Genomic DNA, 26,264 nt, shown 5'->3' on the forward strand with positions numbered 1-26,264 from the left:
GGTAGAGTGCTTGCCTAGCATGTTTGAAACACTGGGATCAATTTTCAGCATTGCATGTAAATAAATAAATAAAGGTTCATCAACAACAACAAAAAAAAAACTCTTCTAAAAAAAACAGTAATATATTCCCATCCTGTTGCACTGTGATTATCTGTTTATACAGCATTTTCCTCCACTACATAGACTTTGATCAAGGAAAGGGACTACCCTATTAATCTTCACCTTTCAAAATCTCTCTAGTATCATGTTTGACCATACATTAGTTAATTCACTTCTGCTGGATAAATAAATGTCCCCTAAATTATTGTAAATACCTCACCGTCATTTTCCTACTTTAATACTAGCTTATTATTGTGTTTAACATAATATATATGTAGATATTGATTGACATAGTAAAATGTGACAGCAAGATGGTTTTGCTAATGAAAAATAAAAAGACATCCCAATATTAAAGATTTTTAGGTAAAGCATTCAAAATATTGTAAATGGAAAAATTAAAGTGTTTTTAAAATTAATGTAATCAAAATTTATGCCAAAAGATATAGGGGGATGGCAAAGACAACAAATACTTCTCTCCCCTTCTCCCCAGGTTCCAGCAGAGCTTTGCCATAAGGCAGCAAAATGCAAGCATCACTCTTCATCATTATATGTGTCACTTCAATGATTAATTATGAAATATTATGTTCAATTTACCTGCTTTAAAACCCATTGTAAAGCCTTTTCAAAATAATCCCTAATCCAATTTTCAAGATTATTCCTGTATTTAGCAGGCTGATTCCTCAACCAAGATTTTATCAGAGAATCAACATCTGTCTCTTCATCACTGAAATAGATTAACACAAACATGTAAATTACTTAGGAAGAAACTGTCAATTTATTTTCACATAAATTTCTGCTACATTAAACATTATTCCACACAAGTATTTTATCCTCTAGCACACAAGATTTGACGTTGATATGTATATGTATGTATAATAATTAATAGCACGCCAGTGCACTATTAAAAATTCCCCATTTTCAGAAGGTCAAGGATCACAAATTTTCTCTCATAAGTGGAAGCTAGAGAAGAAAAAGGAAAAGAAAGGTGGTGGGAAGGGGTTTCATGAAAATTGCAGGAGATCAGTAGAATAGAGGAGGAAAGTGACCGGGGGGAATAAAGAGGGAGGCAAAGGTGAAGTACTGGGAAATGATACTGGTCAAATTATACTGTTATATTGCATGCAAGTATGAATATATACAACGAAAATCACCATTATGTACAACTACCATACACCAATAAAATATGTAGGGAAATAAAAAGAGATCGATTTGGCCTATTACATAGCAAGCACTCAGCAAATATCTGCTAAAGAATGAATTAAGCCCAAAGCTATGACAGAATTGAAATACATAGAAACCTAAAAAAGTTTATATGTATTTGTATTTTCATGAAATCATACAAATTCATTATGCCTTTCATAAATAATGCCTACTTCACAAACAATTTTACAACCCTCTTTAGCAATGTATGATTTTTTTTTCTGCTATATATCCACCCACTCTACCTACAGTTTATTTCATCTCTATTCTATCTTGTATTATAATTGTTGTATTTATCTCCTTGGCTTTAAGGTATGCTCTAAAATGACTTACTCTCATAAATGTTTTACTCCTTTCCTGCTGTCTTTTCTAAAGTGTTTATCTTTACATATCCATAATAGATATCCAAGATTTAAAAATTTAACTGAAATTTACTTTTTATCATAATTTTTTCATAATATTATAAGAATACATTGAAGAAACAATAAATTGAGGAGAAATACTATGAAACTATAAATTTGAAATTATATTACTTTTTGAATTTGTTTTTATTTTTAACTTGTTATTTTTAGTTGTACTTTAGAGTAGAATTTATTTTGATATATCATACATACATGGAGTATAATTAAGTTGTATTACTTTTAATAATCAACATCTTATAATATTAATTAAAGTTCATGACAAATTTAATGAAATGTTTCCTATCATACTGTCAAAGAAGAAAGAAAATTAAATACTTTTAAAACACAATCTGAACCAAATTAATTACACTGTCATATATGGTACACTACCCAAAACAGCTTCAAATGGCCCTATTAATAGTCAAGAACTTTATATAGACTGATAAATTAAAAATTCTAAAACATGAACTCAAAAAGTAAAATAAAACTTCCTTATGTATACCAAACTATTGTTCATTTGGGGAAATAAAATTGGTTCAAATGTTCATGTGCTGGCATGTAACCACTGCCCATAATATCTAAAATTAGTTTATTATTCATTTTTGCTCTTGAATATTCTTCCAAATACAAGGAAGACAAAATGTCAAGTAAAATGGTTTTCAATTTGCAAATGAAAAGGTTGAACCATAGAACCTATTAAACTTGGAGAAGCCCTAAAATCCTATAAATCTAAGATTCTAAAATTAAAACATTGTTGCTGAGCTTTTAAATTATTAACCCCTAGTTCATGATTAGTATATGCTCTGAACTCAATCATAATATTTAAATAAGTAGAAAAAAATAAAACAAACTAAAAACTGGCTGTTTCACTTAAATAAACAAAAACATTATTTAATAATTATGATACAACTCAAGGGCTAAAATAATTCAATTACAATAAAACAAGAACTCTCTGAATAAGTTAAAACCCAACAATCCTGCAAAAGAAGTTAATCATAAATTGGCAAAAACAAAAAGTTTGTATGCTATTCATACTAGATTGACTTAGCCAAAATACTATTTGAAATATATTTTATGGCTTACCTAAGAAATATCATTCCCATTCTAGATATTGTGGCTGGTGAGGCGCAACTTAAATCATGAGTTTCAAATACAAAATTAACATTTGGGCCAAACTGAATCCTTTCTCCACTAGGCATAGTGAGTAGTCGGTTGTCATCCAGAACAGAATTCAGAGATTCTATCCATTCAGGGTCAATATCACCATCACAGATTATCCATGAGCTCACATCTAATTGAAAACCATAATAGGGCAGTGATAATAGTTAAAAATAAGAAAAACCCTATTACCTCTTGTTGTTTAAAAGTGATGTCCCTAAGTATTTCTTTATTTTTGAAGTTGAATATAAAGAAGAAAAAGTTGAACAAGCTAAAAATTTTCATGTAAATTTTTACTACAAATGTCCTAGAGAATTCAAGAATAAACCTTGATTAGCTGGCCAAAAAACTCAACTATATACCTTGTGATAATGCTTTGTTTATCTATAACCATACAGATTAGTAATCTCCCTAAAAGAAGTTGGTATGCAAGACTTAGACAGTCCTATTCCCATGAGACACCTACAAAATATTCTTCTGACTTTTGTCTTTTACTATATCATGAGAATAAATGTATGCTTGCTATGTAATGTCTCTTTTAGAAAATATTCCAAACCCAATTTTCAGTGTCAGTACAATTTTAATGTACATTAAAAAAATGACCTCAAAGGGGAAAAGCAGATTATATATACAGCTTTCTTCGAACAAACTTTTTTTAATCCATCCTTCCTAAAATGGGAGTAGTTCAAGTTTAAAACAATTCAAAGAGAAATATGTAACTAATAAAAGTGTGCAAGATAAAAGACTACATCAAAAATCCCTCCCAAAGTCATAGAGTTCTGAACATTCCAATCACTGCCTTAGAAAAATAACTATTAATTCAATTATGACCTGATTAAAAACTAAGGAGTCTCCTCTGATTCTACCAAAAAATATTTTTATAAAGCCAACTCAAAATATTTCAGACGAAGCCAAGTGCAGAGGCACATATCTGTAATCCTAGCAGTTGGAGAGGCTGAGGCAAGAGGATTGCAAGTTCAAAGCCAGCCTCAGTAAAAAGGAGGCGCTAAGCAACTCAGTAAGATCCTGTCTCTAATAAAATATAAAACAGGGCTGGGGATGTGGCTCAGGGGTTGAGTGCCCCTGAGTTAAATCCCTGGTACCACCCCCAAAAAAAATTCAGATAAGAAAAGTCTACTGTTACATTTTCAAAATGATTCAAAGCAATGTATTCAAACTAACAATTAATAGTGTTAATAAAACCAATTAAATTATGAGGTATTATGATATCAATTCAGAAATCAAATATTTTGCTGGGCATGGTTTCACAGGTTTGTAATCCCAGCAGCTCGGGAGGCTGAGTCAGGAGGATGGAAAGTTCAAAGCCACTCTCAGCAACAGCAAGGTACTTAGCAACTCAGTGAGACCCTGTCTCTAAATAAAATACAAAATAGGGCTAGGGATGTGACTTAGTGGTTGAGTGTCCCTGAGTTCAATCCCCCATACCAAAAAAAAAAAAAAAAGAAATCAATCAATCAAAGATTTTTATATTTATTCAGTAAATTAGTTTACAATTTATATAAGTTACTCTGAATTTTGATTTTATTAAAAGTTGTTACAGAGTATAAGTCAAAATGTTTTAGTAAAATATCAAATACACATTTTATAAGGTAGTTTATGGCTATGTGTAAGGCCTAAATTATAAGGATAGCATTACAGACAGATTCTATCATTTTCTACAACTTACTAACTAAAGCAATGAATTACACAGTAGAGACTAACCTTGTGGTTCCCGAACTACTTGGCGAGCACTATTTGTCAAAACACCGTCAGACCATTCTCTTGTATCCATGTCAATATGGCCTAATAATTGATGTCTAGGCATAGCTTTGGGATTCATTGTATATTGTTTTACTGTTTTGCCAATTTTACAAAGTGCTGCCCTTAACATTCGCCAAAGGGTTGATTTGCCAGCACCACTTGGACCAACAATAACGACTCCCATTCTCTGGCGTAACTGTTCATATAATTCTAAAGCTTTCTTGATCTAGTAGAAAAGAAATGTATTCATATGTTATTTATAATATTCAATTATATTAAGTTCTGCTTTCATTCTATATAGATGTTCTATTTCAAACATGTAAATTAAGCTTTTGGTCTCTTTAATACAAGACAAAATCTTAAATAAAACAATATCTAAATAAATCTTAATATTTTTATAATGTGACTTTTAAATTCAATATTTGTTTAAAAGAAACAGGATGCTTTGAGGTTTTTTTTCTTTTACAATATGGCCATTATTTTCTTTACTCATTCATTCATTCAAATACAGTATGTTCATTATTTTATTCACTCATTCATTCATTTATTCATTTATATAGTACCTTTCTCCAAAAAAAAAAAAAAAAAAATGTGAGGGAAAGTGTTCATTTGTACTAAAGAGACCCACTGAAAAGAAGCTCTCCTAGGAAACTATCAAAGTGAAACTAAATCATATACAATTATCTAAAACACATATGATGGAGTATATGCCAGATACTAGGATGGGCAACAGGAATAAAATGGTAAGCAAAAATTTACATGGATTCCATGAAGATTACTTACTATCTGATGGGGGATAATCAATATTAATCAAATACACAATTAAATAGTAAAAAGGTATATATAATAAAAATAATGAAAGCACATAGTAAAAAGACTTAACAGGACTTCAAATTCAGGTTTCCCTGAGGCAAGTGATGTTAAGGTTGAAAGATGAAAGATAAGTTGGAAGATGTATGATAAGAATAGTAAATAAAGGGCTAACTAAGAAAAGCTATTAATATATTATAAAATATTCTTGACAGTTACCTGATTCTGTATGACTTCATAATTGGCCTCTTCAAAGACTTGCTGTAATGCAGCACTTAGTTCATCATATTCTACTTCTTTAAAGTCAATTCCAGGAAAGACATCTTTAATCAGTGCATCAAACCGGATACAATCAGCAAACGTAAACTTTGACATTGTATTAAGCCTCAATGCTTGTACCACAATATGACTTTCATTAGCTAGAAAAAAAGTTTTATTTTAAAATAAGATGCTATTAATTTAATGACTACAAAAATTTTTTTCTATATTCTTGATATACATTACTAGTCATTAAATATATATTACATCATGTGAACTGGCAAGATTAACTAAACTTTCCATTCTTTGACTAATGACAAATAAGTGTCACTAAACAAAGTTATGAAATTCTTTTCATAGATTCTCTAGACTTTAATAATAAAAATCATTATCACTTATACTTGTATTTTACTTTTATGATCTTTGTAACAACTCCATAAAGTAGGTATGAAAGTTATTATTATTCCAGGTATACATATGAAACGTTAAGTACGTAAAAGTTTAAATGTTTTGCCTGAGAAGGCATAGCAGTACTACAGGTGGGATTCAAATCCAGGTAAGTAATTCTAGATTCAAGTATCTCTCCAAATGTACCAATACTGACTCCCAGAGTTTATGTCCTAAAACTAAAAAATAACAAATTGAAAAGCAATCTTTGATAAGCCTTGCTTAAAACTGATTCACATGGGAGACCAAGGCAGGAAGATCACAAGTCCTAGACCAACCATCCTGGTAACTTGGCAAAATCTTGTCTCAGAATTTTAAAATAGGGGGCTGGGGTTGTGGCTCAGTGGTAGAGCACTCACCTCGCACGTGAGAGACCCTGGGATCGATCCTCAGCACCACATAGAAATAAATAAACAAAATAAAGATATCGTGTCCATGTATAACTAAAAAAATATTTTTTAAAAAATCTTAAAATAGCGATGGTTGGGGGTGTTGCTCAGTGGTAGAGTGCTTGCCTAGCAGCACAAGGCCTTGGGTATAATCCCCAGCATCAAATAAAAAAAGAAAAAAGAAAGAAAGAAAGAAATTTGTTAAGGACTAGCTATAGCTCTAGAGCAAATCACTAAATGTGAATCTCAGATTTCATCTTATATTTACCACCAGGGAAATAATATCATCTATTATAGCAAACAACTCAAAAATTAAATGACTCAACAATAAAAATTTCTAATTTCTGATTTTAAAAAATGGCTCACAAACCCAATCTTAGACCAAATGCAAAGTAGTATCATTGCCAGATTTCTATTTTCAAGGATACGATTGATAACATATATATACATAACAAAGGCAAGAACAGAATTCATATGCCATCTTAATTTTTTATTCTAATTTGTTATATATGACATAAGAATGCATTACAATTCACATTAGACATATATAGAGCACAATTTTTCATATTTCTGATTGTATACAAAGTATATTCACACCATGCGTGTCTTCACACATGTACTTAGGTAATGATGTCCATCTCATTCCATCATCGTTATTTACTATATTTCTTAAAAATAATCAGAGAGGGATGGGGTTGTGGCTCAGCAGTGAGTGCTTGTCTGGCATGTGTGAAGCGCTGGGTTTGATCCTCAGCACCACATAAAAAATGAATAAGTAAAATAAAGATATTATGTTCATTCATACTAAAAATATTTTTTAAGAAACTCACCAGAGATAGATGAATGGAAAATATTTATTTAACCACTTCATAAGATAGCTATATCTACCCTTGAATATGTCAATCCAATAGAAGCTAAATTCAATTCCCTTGGTAAGATATATATGTTGATCATTTAAATTCCAAATAAGTAATTTTATGTAGTCCTCTCTGCTATTTTCACAGTGTCTTAGTTTTAAACAATCTGAAGAAACTGAAAGTTCAATATTCCCATGAAGGCATACATGCATGGATGATGAAATCATTTATTTTATGAGTGGAAAATCATTTATATGAGCAAAAATAATATAAGCATACACCAGTCCATACAAATTAAAATAAATAATTTAACAAAAATGTAAATGAGGAAAATGAGACAAATCTTTAGAGAAGAATTTTGAATAATATAAATAGATGCTCCTCTATAGAGTGGAGCATTTTCATTTTGAGGGTGAGCTAGTTTTTTTTAATATGCTTACAAAGCATAAAGTAGAAAACAAGGAAAATAATAACTTCACAATGGAGAAACCTGGCAAACACTACCTCAGTCAAGTGATGAAAGATAACCTCACCAGTGATGTCACGTGGTGATCATGTACCCTCGGATACAATGTGATGAATACAGCACTTCACCATCATCATATTCTTTCCCAAATTTCATAACCCAATTAATCAGGGTATACTAAATTTGAAGAAAAGACCTCCATGTGTTTTAAACTTTTCATTCTTGTTAAGATTAGACAAATTCTCAGGCTGTACTCCACATCTTCTTAATAAGGAACTTTGGGAGTGGGGTCCAACAGTCTGTATTTTAACAAGCCACCAGTGATTCTAATGAAATTTTAAGTTTTAGACCAAGTGAATTAAGCCATTCCTTTACATATTACAGCTATTTAATATTCGATGTACATTTAAAAGTTATTATATAAGGGGTTGGGGATATAGCTCAGTGGTAGAATGCATGCCTTTCATGAGACCCTGGGTTCAATGCCCAAGCATCCTCCCCCAGAAGTTATTATAGGACATCTGATTAAAAATTAGAAAAAAAAATCAGAACTTTAGTTAAAAAACAATATCATAAAATAGGTTCATTACTTGTGGCAAATGTAACAAAGTAATATAGATTATAAAAAGAGGTGAAACAGGGGGTAAAGTATACAGACATCATCTATACTAATCTATAACTTTTCTGCAAATATTAACCTATTCTAAATTAACCTTATTTTTAAAAATAAATCATTATAATTGGAAAACCATTCTAAATTAACATTATTTTAAAAAATAAATTATTATAATTGGAATGATTGATCATACCATCCTGTTTAGTGCCATTTTTCTTTAATTGTCTAAGAAGATTTCCACTTCCTCGAAGAACCGTCTTCAAAGCTCTCAACCCCCAATCATAATGTTGCTGAGGTGTCAAGAGTTCCCTGAAGTAAAGACATGGAAATCCTGAAGCATCAAATAGCTATAAGAAATTATTTTTTCATCACAGCCAAAGAAATCCAAAGCATAACTACTAACAAATAGAAATAAATACTAATGTTCCACTAATTTATGTAAGGAGTAAATCACAAAAAATGATCACTCCAGTAAGCTACTGAATAAAGATAAATGGTGCTCAAGGATCAGAATAAACCTTTCCTGAACTAGTTAATTATCTTAATTAAGATACTGACAGTTACCTCTTATTTTTTTCCTAAAGTCTTTGATCAATGTATCTTGCTCTCCATGTCTGATACTACTTTGTTCCCCACAATCTCTTAAATAATTTAAACCAAAATTTTAGGCTGCCCACTCCCCACAAAGTAAAGATGTGGGCACTACTAGAAATAAGATAAAAGAAAAATTGGGAAAGTTTTCCTCCAAAGAACAGTAATTTTTCAGTCGTAAGCTAGTAAATTAATTAATTCATTAAGAATCTTTTAGTTGGAACACTACGATATAAATATTTTGAAGAAAAAATCAAATTAGTAGTTTTTAAGAAAAATAAGTAGTGTTGAACCAGATGTTTTTATTGTTCAAATAAAAGCTTTCATATAAACACCTCAAATACATAAATTTATCAATATAAAAATCACTAAAGTTAAACTGGAAAATGTGAAAATGATCACTAGTAACTATAACCAATCATTTGAAGGCAAAATATAAACTCACCTAGATAAGTTGAAAATAGCTACCAATTTTCTGCCCAATACTTTAGCATCTTTAAAGCCTTCTGAATACAGAATAACTTCTGCAATAAGATCATTGTCTGGACGAGACATAGCCACTGGCCTAAAAAGCTGTTTAAGATTATCAGGCAGTTTTTGTCTTCCTCCATAACCTTTTCCAGCAGGATTCATAGTGATAAAAATCCCAGAATTAGAATTTATTTCTACCTGAAATATCAGAATAGCAGAATCAAACTTTTGAAATTATATACATTGCCAAAGGAAATTTTAATGTGACAAATTTCTACATAGACTTACATCTTAGCAAAAAGTAACCTCCAATGTGCTAATCCATCTCCTTACTCAACATTTAATAAACTGCATAGGAATATACTGCTTTACAGAGGATCTTCATAATAAATATTTTGAGACTAAAAAGTTTAAGAGAGGAGTACATAATTTGAAGGTCTGTTCACTCATTCAACATATGTTTAATTAATGTCTTCTTTGTGCTAGGCAGTTTAATAAATGCACAGAGACAACTCAGAACTAAAGTCCATAACATTTTATGCCCTTGAAGTGTAGATATACCCTAATAAGGAGGTGACAGTGGAATAAATGTCATGACAGGAAAAAGTCAAATAGTATAAGAAACCTTGTGGAAGCATCATCAACGTGGCATTATGAAGAGAAGCTAAACTACGAAGTATAAACAACAAAGGGGCAATTATTAAGTAGAAACACCTACAGTAGTGAAACTAAGAAATATGGCCATAAAGGAAACAAGAGGCAGAAAGGAACTGAATAGGCACTTCACAGAAGAAGTATGAATAGTCAAAACATATTAAAAAAAATGTTCAACATCGCTAGCAAGTAGAGAAACACAAATTAAAACTACACTGAGATTCCATCTCACTCCAGTCAGAATGGCAATTATCAAGAATACAAATAACAGTAACGTTGGCAAGGATGTGGGGAAAAATGGTCCATTCATACATTGCTGGTGAGAGTTTGAATTGGTACAACCACTATGGAAAGCAGTATGGAGAGTCCTCAGAAAACCATTTGACCCAGTTTTCCCACTCCTCAGTACGTACCCAAAGGATTTAAAATTAACATTCTAGAGTACTGCAGTCACATCAATGTTTATAGCAGCTCAATTCACAATAGCTAAGCTATGGAACCAACCTAGGTGCCCTTCAACAGGTGAATGGATAAAGAAAATATGGTATATACTCACAATGGAGTATTACTAAGCCATAAAGAAGAATAACTTTATGACTTTTGCTGATAAAAGTGGAATGGATGGAACTGGAGACTAGAATGCTAAGTGAAATGAGTCAGTCCCTAAAAACCAAAGGTCTAATGTTGTCTCTGACATGTGTATGATAACACACAATAAACGGGAAGGAGGGAAAAATAGAAGTTCATTAGATTAGTCAAAGGAGAATGCAGGGAAGGGAGGGGAAATGGGAATAGGAAAGACAGTAGAATGAAACAGACATAACTTTCCTATGTTTGTATGTAAGTATAAGACCAGTGAAACTCCACATCATGTACAACCACAAGAATAGGATCTTAATTAGAATTCTTATTATACATGCATGTATAATATTTCAAACTACACTCTACTCTTATACATATATCTAGAAAGTAAGCAAACATATATTTAGAAAGTAAGCAAACAAGCAAGTAAGCAGGGGTTGAAAGAGAAAATTAATTAAACTAAAATATGTTTATGTTTTAATTATTATTGAGGGGGGAAGATGTGATTATGTCTGAAAGCCAATAAGGAATCAGTAGAAGTAGGAAGGATGAAACTCTAGCACAGAATGTAAGAGAAGTCCCTAGAAAACAGATTCCAAAGCACAGGTGGAAAAATTAGTACTGTTTGGAAGAAAAGACAATTCTTTCTTTGAAAGAGAAAAAAATGGGAAAAAATAATAATAAAATGTGAAATAAAGTAAATTTTGATAATAGAGAGGTAATATTTCTTTGTCAATATTCATATAAATAATATTAATATAAAACAGGTCTTACAGACAAATTTGTATTATGAAAATATTATTATGGATAATAGCATAATTTCACATTTCTTATAACTTTTGGTATGTTCAGCATTACATAATATACAGAAGATGTTTACATTTTCTACATTCTAATGATATGAATGTATAAGTCCTATGGGAAGAAATAAGGAGCAGAATAGCTATGTGCTTATTATTTTAATACTTATATGAAATAGTGATTTGAAATGTGTGCCTCCAAATTAGACAGACCTGGATTTAAGTCCCAGTTCCACTACTTTTACTGTCAAGTCTTCATCCATGGAGTGGAAAAATAATAATAATAATAGTATTACCTCAAAGGGTTGTAGTATTAAATAAGATAATTCATTAAAGAACTATGCACAGCACTAACACCAATAATAGTACATAATATAGAATGTAATAATATAAACACTATTATAACTGACTTATTCCATATTGAAAGTTTAAAGATGAATGGTAAAAGTGGAACCAAAAAAGGGTAAGAAACCTTAGAGACATTTCATAGATAAAAAGGCTTATCACATTGGTCACAGATTAGACTCAGGGGTATATCAGGGGATTAAAAATAAAGATAGAATAAAGCCTAAGTATGAGGAAGGATAATCTTATAAAAAAATTTAATTCTTTCATGATTTTACCTCTTTGCCAAGTAGTTCACATACAGTTCTATGATTCTTCAAAGCATCTTGAATTGTCTGGATTTGCATAGATACAGCTGATAGCACAGATTCTTCCAGTCTGTTGAATTCATCAAAACATCCCCAGGCCCCACATTTCACCAAACCAACAAATATCCGCCCCATTGATTTCACATCTATGCCCTTAAAAAGTAAAAATAATATTCATTTAAAAATAATTAAAATCTCTCACAGTAATTTAATATTTCATGTCATATATTGGATAAAGTGATCATTTCAAATATCTATGCCTATTTGTTCTTTTAAAAAACAGGTCAAGTAGCTCCTCTTTCAAAACTCAGTGTGGGATCAAGGAATAAACAAAACAATACACATGGAAATGATCTGAAAAATACACAAAACTGAACAAATAAAATATTTTGTTACTTAAGTTGAAATATAAATCTCACATAAAATATTTTGGAGAATATTGGCCAAATGATATTGTTATATTGTGTGCATGCAACAACAAACCCCACCATATGTACAACTAAAATGCATCAATAAAAATATCAAAAAATAAAAGATTATTTAAAAAAAGAAAAAATATTTTGGACATAGTAACTAAAGAGGAATTTAAGATTTTTCTTCTATTCAGTATTCTCCTTACTAGAATTCATTTTCTACAATGTGACATTTGTTCTGTGTTAAAAATTACTTCTTCACAATAACTTTCCATGGTAAAGTTTTGGGACAATACTATGGGCAACCTCTCTCTATTTTACTTTTCAATTAAAACATTCTGTCTATATGTAATTTAAAATAGAGTATTAAATATATAAGTACATGACAACTAATCCAAACATGTTTAACATATTACATAGTTTAATAATTATTTATTCTACCTCATCACAATTAAAAACTAAAACTTGTCTTCCAAGAAGTCCACCTAAAGCCTTTACTGATTCAGTTTTTCCAGTTCCAGCTGGTCCATAAGGATTTCCTCCAAGTCCCATCTTCATGGCTTGTGTGAGTGTTAGGTAGCACTTATCTGTCAATGGAGTATAAACGAGCTTGGGAGCATTACCCTATACAAGAGAAACACAATGTTGAAATATTGGTGTTCTAGTCAACATTTATAAATATTTACTACTTGTGAGATTTCCAAGTATATTATTAATTTTTTAAAATTGCTTATGAAACTAATAATTTGAAGATATCAAATAATTCCCAAAATTTCTACTAAACTGTAGAGAAATAGATTATAATGCTAGCCGTTCAACATACATTTGGGTCTCAACATACATTTCCTTTTTGAAAGAGGCATATACTTATTAAAAAATGTGTTGAATATATTCTGATGAGTGATTCATTATGATAGAAAAAAGGCAGAAGGAATACAGCTGGATTTTTTTAAAACAAATATGAACTAGGTTTTTTGTTTAAAAATTGTGTTACCTTAGAAACTAAAAACATTTAGTAAAAATTCTGGCATGTTTACAATGGCACTAATTTTGGCATTGTATAAAGGGGCACAAACTAATACCTTCTATTGACGCTGACTATATCTAATGCTCTTTTTATTTAGTTGTAGTCGAACATAATATCTTTATTTTATTTACTTATTTTTATATGGTGCTAAGGATCAAACCCAGGGCCTTGCATGTGCTAGGAGAGTGCTCTACTGCTGAACCATAATCCCAGCCCCACAATCCCAGCTACCAATGCTCCTTAATGATATATCTCAAATTCTATATAAATGTCACTCAATAAAAGGTATATTTTAGAGAATTTAGTAAAACACTGACAATATTACAGTTTTATTACAAATAGAATAATTTGGTTTTTACATAAAACTTATTAAAATTCTGATTAAAAAGAAAGAAAATAATACAAAAATACTATCAGGCTGGAGATGCAGCTTATTGGTAGAGCACTTACCAAGCATGTGTGAAGTCCAGGGTTTGAGGCCCAACACCAAAAAAAAAAAAAAAAAAAAAAAAACCTGAAAAGTTACTATTGAATAAAACACCTTACTTTCTTCTAATAGCAAACTTCCTTTAAATAATTTCTAACTAGAAAAATAAAACATTTCTGCCAGAAGTCATACCTGATACTCATAAGTATACTGAAGTTCAGAATCCACCATTTGAACATAACATGTGTGATCACTTTTCATATAGAATCTAACTTGTTTCTTCCAAGCCCAGTCTTCAGTTGTATGAACTTGTACTTGGTTTAATTGCTTCACCACATCAATATTATGAATAATGTCAAGAATTAGGGCTTTAAGTTTCAGTTCCAGAATGCCTGATTCTGAACACAAATAAATATAATAGGAAAATATCTTAGCCTGTGACTTACATACTTTATGATTATGTATACAGATGATTTCTGAATGAATTTAAGCGGTAATTTTATAATACATTTGAATCAAACTGTTTTTGCAAGCCAAAAAAAAATGTTGCCAAGAAATAATAAATTTTCCTTACACATAAAAATTCAATAAGAAGTCCTGATTCCCTACAAAAGGGAGCAAGCATACTTTACTTTGTTTTTCATCTAAATATAGGTAAGAAACCTGTACAATATGCATTAAACTCCTATTTAGCACTCAAAAAGGTGAAGAGTAGCAGGCAAACTGAGGAAGCAGACCAAAATGAGAAATACCACCAAACCAGTGGTAAATTTGCCTCTTTTTTGTTTTTTTAATCCTTTGTTTTTCCTAGTCCTGTACCCAATGTAGTCAGAAATTCAGACTGGTATAAAAGACAGCTCCAGGAGGAGGCCTCTAGCTCAGGTTTGAGAAGCAAGAAAGGTGTCCTGGTATCTACAGCCTGACAACTGGAACCCAGAAATACCTAAAACTCTGAGAGAAGTTTTAGAAATCAAAGGAACTATGATACCAAGATAGTAAAGCAAATCCTAATTGCTTTTTCTTTCTGTTCTCCCATCAACTGAATCAGTATATGAACACCGTCACAAAAAGTATGCAAGATGGGCTGGGGTTGTGGCTCAGTGGTAGAGCGCTCATCTAGCATGTGTGAGGCCCTGGGTTCGATCCGCAGCATCACATAAAAATAAATAAATAAAGATATTGTGTCCAACTAAAAAATAAATATTTAATAAAAGAATTTAAAAAAAAAATAGTATGCAAGACAATAAGCTCCATAAAACCCCAACTTTCTGGCCAAAGGACCATAAGGGAAACAGAAGAGAACCAGAAAATACCAGGAAGATCATGGAAAAGATTGAAAAAATTATCCCATAAACTTGTTTATCAGTTCCAAATTGTTCATGAATAAAACACATTATAATAATAAACCAAAGACTTAAAGAACTGGCCACTATATGGCACACATGTAGTACGTATTCAAATAGTATTACAAAGATATAAAAACGGAAACTGACATTTGAAACGTAACCCACAGAACTTGCCACCTGAACCCAATAGGGTCAGTTGCTAAAAAAACAAAAAAATAAACTCTCTTATGTTCTCTCATAAAAATATATCAAAATGTCCATGATATAATTCAAAATTATTCAACATGCAAAAAATCAAGAAAACCTGAATCTATATAAGAAAAGACAATTAACAGACACCAGTACTGAGATGACACAGATATTGGAATAATCTGTAAAAGACTTTTAAACAAACACTATTATAAAATTGCTCTAAGAAGTAAATAACTAAACATTCAAAAATAAAGAAGTAAACATCTTGAAACAAATGAAAAACAAATGTCAACAAAAATTGTAAAATTACAAGATATAATATAAATTAAATGGAAATTTTAGAACTGCAAAATACAAAGAGAATTTAAAAAATTATTGGATGGTTTCAACACTGATGGAAATAAAGGAAAAAAGATCAGTGAACTTAAAGATACAGTAGTAGAAATTACCCACACCGAACAGAAAGAACAAAAAATTCATATTTTTGTAAAAATGAACAAAGCCTCTAAGACCTGTGGAACAATACCATAAGGTCTAATATTAATGCCATAATAAATTCAGAAAGATAAAAGAAAGTATATGATAAAAAAATTATAGTTTTTGATGTAATAATAGCTGAAGGCTTTTCAAATTTTTTGTTAAAAACATAAACCTACAGATTCAAGTTCAGAGAACCCCAGATAGGATAAATGAAAAACAAATATGTCCAGACATATCATAATCAAATAACTGAAAACTAAAGAAAAAGAGTGTCAGACTGGGGATATGGCTCAGTGGTAAAAGCGCTTGCCTAGCACAGTTCAATCTCCAGCAACACAAAAAAAAAAAGAAAGAAAGAAAGAAAAAGATTGTCTTGAATGATACCAGGAAAAAAAAAACAAAACACCTTATCTATGGAATAATAATTGAAATATATTTGTGGATTCCTCATCAGAAAACATGAAGGTCAGAAGAAAATGGAACATTTTTTTCCTTTTTTTTTTTTTTTTTTTTTTTTTTTTAGTGCTGGGTAATGAACCCAAGGGCATTTTACCACTGAGGTATATTCCCAGCCTTTTTACTTTATTTTATTTTATTCTTCATTTTGAGACAAGGTCTCACTAAATTGCTGAAGGTCTTGCTAAGTTACTGAGACTGGCCTTGAACTTGTGCTCCTCCTGCCTCAGACTCCCCTTGTCCTTAGGATTAGAGACCTGTACCAGCACCTCACTGCAGAATAACAGTTTAAAACGCTGAAAATAAAGAACAATCCATCCACAATAATCAGTGAAATAAAACTTCATGAATAAGGGTGAAAAAAAGACATTCTCAGATGAAGGAAATCTATGTGAATTCACACCCAGAAAACCCAGTCTGAAAGAAACTTTAAAGGAAGAGAAGTTGTTTAGACAGAAGGAAAATGATGCTGGAGGAAACCTTGAATAGCAGGAATGAAGGATGGGCATCAGAAATGGTGAACATCTAGGTACATAAAGTAAATTACTCTTTTCCTCCTAAATCTTAAAATATGTTTGAGTGTTAAAAGCTAAAATTAAAAGGCAATCTCGTGGAGTTTTCAGTGTATGTAGATGTAATATTAAGACAACTACAACATAAAAATAGGAGATAAATCCATGTAGGGTAAAGTTTCTACATTCCATTTAAAGTAGTACATTATTGATATTAAGTACAATATAAAAAATTAAATACACATATACTTCATAGAGTAGAAACCAAAATGGATAGATGAATGAATAGATTCACAATCAAAAACACAATGAGTAAAGATAAAATTAAAAGTCTGTTTTTTAAAAAAGTCCAGATAGCCCAAAAGCAGGCAGAAAAGGAAATATTTTTCCCATACCAGTATTCCCTGGATCCTCAGAACTTGTATCAATGTTGGTATAATGCTCTAATTTATTCATCAGTTGTGTCTCAATTTGATGAAGAGTGTGGTCTCTGATAGCATTTTCTATATCTTCAGTGAATTTAATCTGCTCTGCCAAGCATAATATCTGTTGAATAAAAAGAAAAAATATTTTTAAAAGGTGAATTTACTTAGAAAAATTTTATAATTTAGGAATGACACCATTTTTCAAATTACCAACTGTATATCATATAGCTCTACCTGAATGTCACATTGGTACCTCAAATATTAACAGAGCATTGTGTGATGCAGCCAAGCCTATATGAATAGATAAAGAAAATGTGGTATATATATACACAATGGAGTTTTATTTAGCCATAAAGAAAAATGAAATTATGTCATTTGCAAGAAAATGGATAGAATATGAGACCATTATGTTAAGCAAAAAAAGTCAAACCCAGAAGGTCAAGAGTTGTATGTTTTCTCTCACATGTGGAAGCTACAAAGGAAAAAGGGTGGGTGAGAAGAGGCATCTCATGAAAAATCAAAGGAAGATCAGTAGAACAGAGGAAAGGGAACAAGAAGTAGGAAAAGTAGAGAGGGGGATAAGTACAGGGTAGTCACTGTAGCCAAATTATATTGTAATATTGTGTGCATGTGTGAATATTTAGTGTGTACAATATAAGGCACCAATAAACAAAATTTGGGGAAAAAATAGAGCTCTTTATTGTGAGAGATAATGAACGATTTACATTTTTAAAAATTCATTTCTACCTCACTGCTCAAGTTCCTAGAGGTAATTTTCAGGCTTAAAAGTCTGCAACATTTTTTAGCCTGTCTTCCAATATATCTCCTAAAATAATTACCATTTCCCTAACCCAATGCTTGTTTTTCAGGATTTTTTATATTTTGTCTAAGTCAAAATATATTATATTTTATGCTAAGTCAATTTAAATCCTGCCCTATTGACAGAGTATAAGAAAGCATTACTGGAAATAATAAAGCAATGGCACTAATTGTTCATTGACAATTACTTTTAGTATTTTCTAGGTACTTAAGATTTTTAAAGCACTTGTCTTAAAATGATAGAAAAGACATGAAAAAATGATTCAGAATCTAAAATGTTCCATGCTTCCCATTGAGCTTCTCATAGTTTTAAAAGAACCAACATAAAAAACTGCTCCAATGACTATTAAATCTATTAATCTGAGAAGCTAGTAACTGAGTCATTGGATAGATTTTCTGGTGAGAACTCACAGAAATCTCAGTGCTTACCTACCTTTCATAGTGTCTGATAACTGAAGTTCCTAATGACCTACACCTTTAGCACTAGTCTGGCTCAAATCCTGAAAAAGGCAAGATGTTTAACACAAGTCTTACTAATGCTACAATTTGGTAAAGCTTGAAACAATTTTTGTAAGAATTTCAGAAATAAGGTGCCTATTAACACTGATCTGAAGCAATTTCCATAACCCATCATGTAATCTAGCTCTCAGATTCCATGCCAATACTCCAGTTCAGTGTTATGATTATATTTCAAGCTATATTAACACCCTGATAAGTTCTTGCCAGCTTCCAACCCCTTAGATGATCCCATGAGAGGGGTAGAGGGGTATAAGTGGCAGTATTATAAATCTTGTGCCTCTCTACCAATAATAGAATAATCATCTGGAACCAGGAAGTTATTACATACTTGATTCCCTCCTCCCCATTCTATTTACCACTAACCTGACTTATCTAGATATCAGAGTGACTTCTGTTTGAATTTATCCAAATTATAGAAAACTAACTGAGTTAGAAGATAGCTTCACTATTATAACATTCATCCTTCATGTTTTACAGATGAAGACACAGACATAGAAGTTAAGGAATTTATCCATGTTAACCATTAAAGAGATCTTTCCATAAAACATAGGTGCCTACCTATGTTCCAGATATAAGCCCCCTTACCTGTGAAGGAAACAGAGATGGATCAATTGCACCTTGTGAACTTTGCCCAGTAGTAACACATTCCTTCAACAACTGTTTCAAAGTTTGCTTCATTTCCAAGGCTAAATCACTCAACCAAGCCTGAAAATAAAATATATAAGCCATAAAACAGATATTCAGTCTACTGACTATACTTATTCTTTTATTTTAAAAGGGGAAATTCTCATTTCTTTTTGATTCTTTATATCACCAAAATGTGTAATATTCTGTATTTTAAATAATAAATGATTTAAGTAATTTGAAGAAAATTTTTCGACCTTTTGAGATGATGGTGAGTATGAAAATTCTTATTTCTGATTAGCTATGACTATCATGATTAATATATCTATAAAAACCAATATAGTATGAACATTTAAAAGTAGCCCATTCATTTCATCATTATGACAAATCAAGATAGATACCTGAGCCAAGAAATCATAGTCAAAATGACTAGCTAAGTTTCCTGGCTCACACTATTCTGATGATCTTATCTTTCCAAAGTTGCATCCACAGGAAGAGATTGCTTCATCAGAATGAACTATATTTAAAGGAGATTAGGCTGCCTCATTAAACAAAACTGATTTTGTTTTAAAGTCAAAATAATATATGTGTCTATTCACTTGATTATAGATAAAATAATAAAATGTAACTGAAATAATAATGACAATTGGTAAAAATAACAATGACTATGAGTCACTATTTAAAAGTATATCATTTGTGATGAAATATAAAGGCAATAACAACAATCTTAACTTTTCATCATTATTTACTTAACTAACCTCTAACTTCTAGATTTTCTTATTGTCTGAAAAACATTCACCAATATTAAAAACAGCATGAACCTTTGCCCATCCCAAAAGCCACTGAAGCTAAAGAGTGAGAACCTGTTCCTCAGTATAAGGCAACAGAAAACACCTGATCTGTTAATCACAGGGCTTCCAGAGTTTTAGCTCTTCCTTTACTGGTGTGACTGTTCTAGCCCAGTTACTAAAGCTTAAGCTCTTCCTCTCTCTGTTGTGCCAACAAAACTTAAGAAAGGAAAGAATCAGAAAGTTCTTAACCAAACATGGGAGCTACTTAGAAAATTTTCAGTGCTTTCAGAAACCTGATTTATATCCTCAACATCTAATAAAATGTTGACACCTCACCAAGAACAGACATTTTGTTAGTCTTACAGAATGTACATCATGATAGACAACCCCTATATGCCTAAAACAGGACTTGGATCAGTTGGCTTCTAGTCTTTGAGAACTAGTTAATCAATAATTTTATATATGCACTTGTTTCAAGTTTACTTGTTCATCTAAATGACCGTATAGTGCTCATATTTTAAAGAATAAAGAGAACTAGGACTCATTGACATTCCAAGCATTATACAGTGTACTTAAAGCCAATTATTTCATTTAATATTCAATGGAAAATCTTTAAACAGATATTATCATTTTACTGATAAGAAAAATGCTCTTAAGTCACACACTTAAAAAATTATGGAGCTAAGACAAATATTCAAGTCTTTTTGACTTCAATATCAAAGTTCTTTTCATGATTACATGTTGCCTTTTAAAGACTAAAGACCCATATATTTAAATGTTAAACATTCTAAACCTAACATTTTTGAAGATATGAGATTAATGTTCTAAAGACACAAATGAACCAATTCTTATCTTACAAATTGACTAAAATTATTTTTAAAATCAATTTTATATGGTTAATCATTTTTATTTTCATATTAAAAAAGAATTGCTTACCTCTACATTATTTGATAGAAGAACTTTATTTTTAAGTGGCACAATTTCTCCCTCTAAAGATTTCATTGCAGTTATATATTTTGATTCCTCATCAAAACATACACTGTTAATACCTGTTATATAAAAGCAAAAATTTAAATGTGAAAGGATTAAAGAATGCTTATTAGACATGATATACACGTGTATATATAATATGAAATATACACACATATCTAATATAATGCATATTGCATATATATCTCATATAATTATAATAATATAATTAATAGAATTACAATGTATATAGTAGTATCAGTATTTAAATGTCTTATTGAAGAAAAAAAATCACTCTCTCTGGATGGATAGTCTTATCACTAGTCTAAAATATTTCTTGAGAGCTAGTACAGAGATCTTCCAGTAACACAGGAAGATCACAAGTTCAAAGCTAGCCTCAGCACTTATCAAGGCCCTAAGCAACTTAGCAAGACCCCATCTCAAAATAAAATATAAAAACTGGCTAGGGATGTGGCTCAAGGATTAAGCACTCCTAGGTTCAATTCCAGGTACCAAAAACTTACAAAAATACAACATAAAGTATTTCTTATTAACATCTAACTATTACATGACATAATTTGCTAATAGTCTTACTATTTAATTATATATCTGTATATTTGTTTTTTTATTAATTCTCACCATTTTTCAGAAAGAATTTTAAGCAAATTAATCAACATGCAAATCAATAAGAACCATCATAACTCTCAAACATTCTTAGTAGGAAAATGAAATGTAATGCCCTTGGAAAAAGACTTGCCAGTGTTTTATAAAGTTAAACATATACTCACTATATCTAAGTATGTACTCAATAAAAAGAAAGACATATGTCCACAAAAATATTTATATGAATGTTCAAAAAAACTTTATTCATGTTAGCCAAAAATGGGATATAACCCATACAATCCAACAGATGAATGAATAAATTCTTCAATAGATAAATGGATAAATTCCGATATAGTCAGACATTGGAATACTTTTCAGCAATTAAAAAAAAAAGAATGAAATATACCTGTAAATATGGCAAAAACATCACACTAAGCAAAAGAAGCCACATACAAGTAAATGTATAAGAGTACATTTGATAGGGTTGGGGTATAGCTCAGTCTGGCAAATACCTGAATATTTTAGAATAAATGTTGAAACCTACCAGCAAACAGCTTCTTAAGGTGAGACTGAATCACTGATGGATTAGTAGACTGGCCCAGTATTTCTAATAAGTCATCATCACCAATAAAATAAAATCTGGGGAATGCTGAGCGTTTTTCCTAGTAAAAAGGAAAAGAAAAATAGCTTTCATTCTTTTCAAATAATTAAGATATTAAGGACTTTACAGTTTAGTATATATAGACTGTTTAAAAAAAATAAACATGCCTCTAAAAATTCATTTAATGATTTCTGACATCTTTGAAGTTGATCAAGTACTGTAAGTAGAGTATTTCTGATTCCCGAATGAGCAGTTAATGTTGTGACTCTATTGTCTTTCTTGATGTCAGTCATTATTGATCTATAAAAGAAAAATTACTGTCACATGTGGATTAACATTTTTATCTGTTTCAAGTAAACTGTAAGTAAACTTAACAGCAATATATTATTATGCTTTTAATAAATCATGTTGAAAATTAATAATATTTCATAATTTTTATCCTTCCCTATTACAAATTGTTATTTAATTAATTCATTAAACACATATTAAGTCCTATCTCACAGAGCTAAGGTTCCAAGGACAGAGAAGAACATTAAATAATTTCTCAAAATATTTAAATAAATTTATAATAAATGCTAAAAAGAAAAGGTACAATGTATTATTAAAGTAACTAATAGGACAATCCATAACTTAAGACTTCTTTGATAATTAATTTAAACTGTGATACAAATAATGGATAAGAAGAGAAGTAAGTAGGAGGACAACAGTTTCTGGCAAAGATGCAGGGAAAGAGCTATATATGTCTGAGAAACTATAGCCTAGACTCACAAAAATAAAAGGAAAGCAGCACAAAAAAAATGTCTAGAGACATAGACAAAGAACAGATCATGTTATATTCTTAGAGCAATAGAAAGTCATTTTAAATTAAGTCGATATATTTTACAAGTAAAATGAAAGTTTCACATACAGGATTAAAAGAAGTAATGAAAGTGCATTTTTAAATGATGACTAGCTATTGTATGGAAAAACATAGTAGAAAAGATAAGAACAAGTCAGAAAGTTAATGTAGAATCTAAGTAAGAAAGTATTTTAGAACAGAATTGAACCAGTAGAGGTATAAAAGGTATTCAGTTCAAGATACACTAAATAGGTTAAAATCAATCAAATTTGAAACTTAATGAATTTGGAAGTGGAAGGAACAGGACATATCAAGATATCCATTATATAGGGGCCAAGAAGGTAGCTCAGTAGTTGAGTACATGATTAGTATGCATGAGGCCCTGGGTTGTGGTGGTAGTTGCTGCTGTTGTTGTTGAAGAAGGAAACTGGTGACTTTACAAAGTACATATATTGAGTAGATCAATAAAGACAAAGACCTTATCAAAAAAGATTTAAAAAGTAAATGCCTGAAAGAATGAAAACTGCTTTTCAGAATGATCCACTAGAGAAAATGATCCACCAGAGAAATAGATTGAATACACAGGACACCAATAATGTACTGTATTAAGTACACTATGAATAAAATACTGCCATATATGTCTAAGTCTTATATAGTGATACCAACCTAAAATCTTCATCAACTCTGTTGAAGCGTGTCTGTTCTTTTGGCAATGCTCCACGACCAAAAATAGGTTCCAAGTACACCCATTTTCTTTGAATATGATTTAAATTCTGTAGGTATTCATCTAACTCGGCAAGTTTTCTTTCCCAAATTGACACTTTATCTTCAAATCCTTTATAATATGGAGAATCTTTTAAGGACTGAAGAAGGCATCTGTTATCTCCAACCTGATTGACTATATCTTTCCAGTCTTTAATTAGCTTGATAGTTCGATTTTGGCTGTCTTCATAATCAATCAATGTAAACACTGCTCCAACTCCCCAAAGATCAAGTTCACGTAAAGCTTCTCTGATGGTAACTTCACCTTGTGCCCGACTATTTAAATCCTATTTAACACAAAATATCCATGTTTATTATTTCAAAATTAATTCCCTTATAAGTAAATTATAACAAATATACTCTTTTGGCACTACTGGGATTGAACCCAGGAGCATTCTAACTCTCAGCTAAATTCAGCTCCTCTTTCATTAAATTTTGTTTTAAGACAGGGTCTAAGTTGCTAAGGCTGGCCTCAAACTTAGGATCCTCCTGCTTCAGTGTCCCAAGTAGCTGGGATTACAGGTATGCACCACTGAATCTGGATAAGAACATACCTTAAGGAAAATATATTTTATCCGCATGTTCATAATAAGGCAAAAAAAATAAGTGGATATATTTTACAAGTAATCTAGGAAAATAACTGGCTGTTGCCTCAAAGTATATCAGATATTTAGCATTCATGATTATGTGATCAAAGTAGACACAAACTTTAGCCTATTTTTTTTTTTTTCATTTCTATAAAAGAAAAACAGAAACAAAACTAATCTGGCTTATTTAAAGTTCTGCAGACCAAAAAGCCAAGTTTTGGAAGAATGGAACTACAAAAATGTTATTATAATCTTAATTGTGATTTCTGATTCATGTAACATAATTAACAATCAACTAGAGTTATATCCTAAAACAATCATATTTTATAGCTTTCCGTGATTATCAAACATGCTCCAGAATTATTGACAAACATAAAGGTTGACATTTTGGATAGAAAATAAAACAAAATGCATCTAAGTCTTATGTATTTTCACAATGAATGGCCAGAACACAACATAGAAACTCTGCTACTCAAGACAGAATTGTCACAGTTTTATTTTCACCTGACACCTTTTCTGAATCTAATTATTAAACTGGTTTTTGATTTTTGTATCCTATCTTTCAATTTATAGCATAGTACATTATTTGAAATTCATTCTATGTAAGATAATTTACATAGATTAAAACTGACTTCCTTCATAAGGAAAATTTTTTTTTGTATTTCATATGTTTTCTCAAAGAAGGGGTTTATATTATTGTTTCTATAATACTATACATAGTGATATATGGGTTCAGAGGTATTGCTAATGAAAGAATAATAGAATAATGGTACATTGTTACTATTTTTAAGGAAATAAAAAAACCTCACTTGCAAAATTGTATATTAAAAAAGATCAAATGGGATATTTAGAAAATTCTCTTACTTTAAGTTCTGAAGCTTTGGCTACAATTGTATCAGTTACTCTAAGCAAATCACCAAACAGTAATTTCTCTAGGCTAGTCCCCCTAGGAAGGCCAAGCAGACGAAAAAGGTCAAGCCAGTGATCTGGAGAAAGATGCTCCCCTCTCACATATTTCAAGATAGGAATAGAAGTCTGTGGAGAAAAAGAGAACAAAAAGGCATATTTACACACATATGCGTATATTTGCAAAATACAAATTATTTACTTTCATGATTTTTAGCCCTCAAAATTTTTAATTACTGGGCCATATGGCTCAGTGATAGAGTGCTCGCCTACCACATGTGAAGCAGTGGGTTCAATCCTCAGCACCACGTAAAAATAAAAGCAATTAATTAATTAATTAAAGGTATTGTGTCCATCTACAATGAAAAAATTTTTTTTTAATTTTTAATTTCCCTATTATCTTATTTAATAATCTTAAAATCATGTTTTTAAACAGAAGTATATAAAACTTTTTATTAAACATTGTTGAAAATACATGCAAATTTCCTTTATAGTTTAACATATTTTAAAGCATAGATTATTTCTATTTTTATTTGAAGATATGACATGTATCGTAGTAAGATGATTAAATACTCTATAACCTTAACAATAAATTTCCTAATTAAAACTTCTTTCCAATTGGTAGCAGAAATATTTATAACAGTTTACTCTATATTTCTTATTTTTTCATGTAATAGAGTAAATGAATTGAAAAATATATAAATTAAAATTATGGTTCAGTCACCAAATAGTAAAAAGATAAATTAAAGTTTCA

The 26,264-nt window shown here is 30.7% G+C and overlaps 1 protein-coding gene across 2 annotated transcripts in view; it reads right to left on the reverse strand.

Moving 5' to 3' along the window:
• Dync2h1 (dynein cytoplasmic 2 heavy chain 1) overlaps positions 1 to 26,264 on the reverse strand; it is a 337,531-nt gene that overhangs the window by 269,165 nt on the left and 42,102 nt on the right. For both annotated transcript variants that reach the window (XM_076843827.2, XM_076843826.2), the window contains exons 25-40: positions 25,469 to 25,639; positions 23,922 to 24,304; positions 22,585 to 22,717; positions 22,361 to 22,478; positions 21,181 to 21,293; positions 19,415 to 19,534; positions 17,462 to 17,612; positions 14,273 to 14,478; positions 13,068 to 13,250; positions 12,184 to 12,366; positions 9,499 to 9,722; positions 8,656 to 8,771; positions 5,649 to 5,848; positions 4,581 to 4,845; positions 2,784 to 2,991; positions 694 to 823 (exon numbers count right to left, since the gene is read on the reverse strand). In XM_076843827.2, coding sequence (XP_076699942.2) covers positions 694 to 823; positions 2,784 to 2,991; positions 4,581 to 4,845; positions 5,649 to 5,848; positions 8,656 to 8,771; positions 9,499 to 9,722; positions 12,184 to 12,366; positions 13,068 to 13,250; positions 14,273 to 14,478; positions 17,462 to 17,612; positions 19,415 to 19,534; positions 21,181 to 21,293; positions 22,361 to 22,478; positions 22,585 to 22,717; positions 23,922 to 24,304; positions 25,469 to 25,639 — 2,904 coding nt within the window. The remainder of the gene's footprint in view (positions 1 to 693; positions 824 to 2,783; positions 2,992 to 4,580; positions 4,846 to 5,648; positions 5,849 to 8,655; positions 8,772 to 9,498; positions 9,723 to 12,183; positions 12,367 to 13,067; positions 13,251 to 14,272; positions 14,479 to 17,461; positions 17,613 to 19,414; positions 19,535 to 21,180; positions 21,294 to 22,360; positions 22,479 to 22,584; positions 22,718 to 23,921; positions 24,305 to 25,468; positions 25,640 to 26,264) is intronic.

Source organism: Callospermophilus lateralis, chromosome 2, assembly GCF_048772815.1.
Source record: "Callospermophilus lateralis isolate mCalLat2 chromosome 2, mCalLat2.hap1, whole genome shotgun sequence".
Classification (NCBI taxonomy): domain Eukaryota; kingdom Metazoa; phylum Chordata; class Mammalia; order Rodentia; family Sciuridae; genus Callospermophilus; species Callospermophilus lateralis.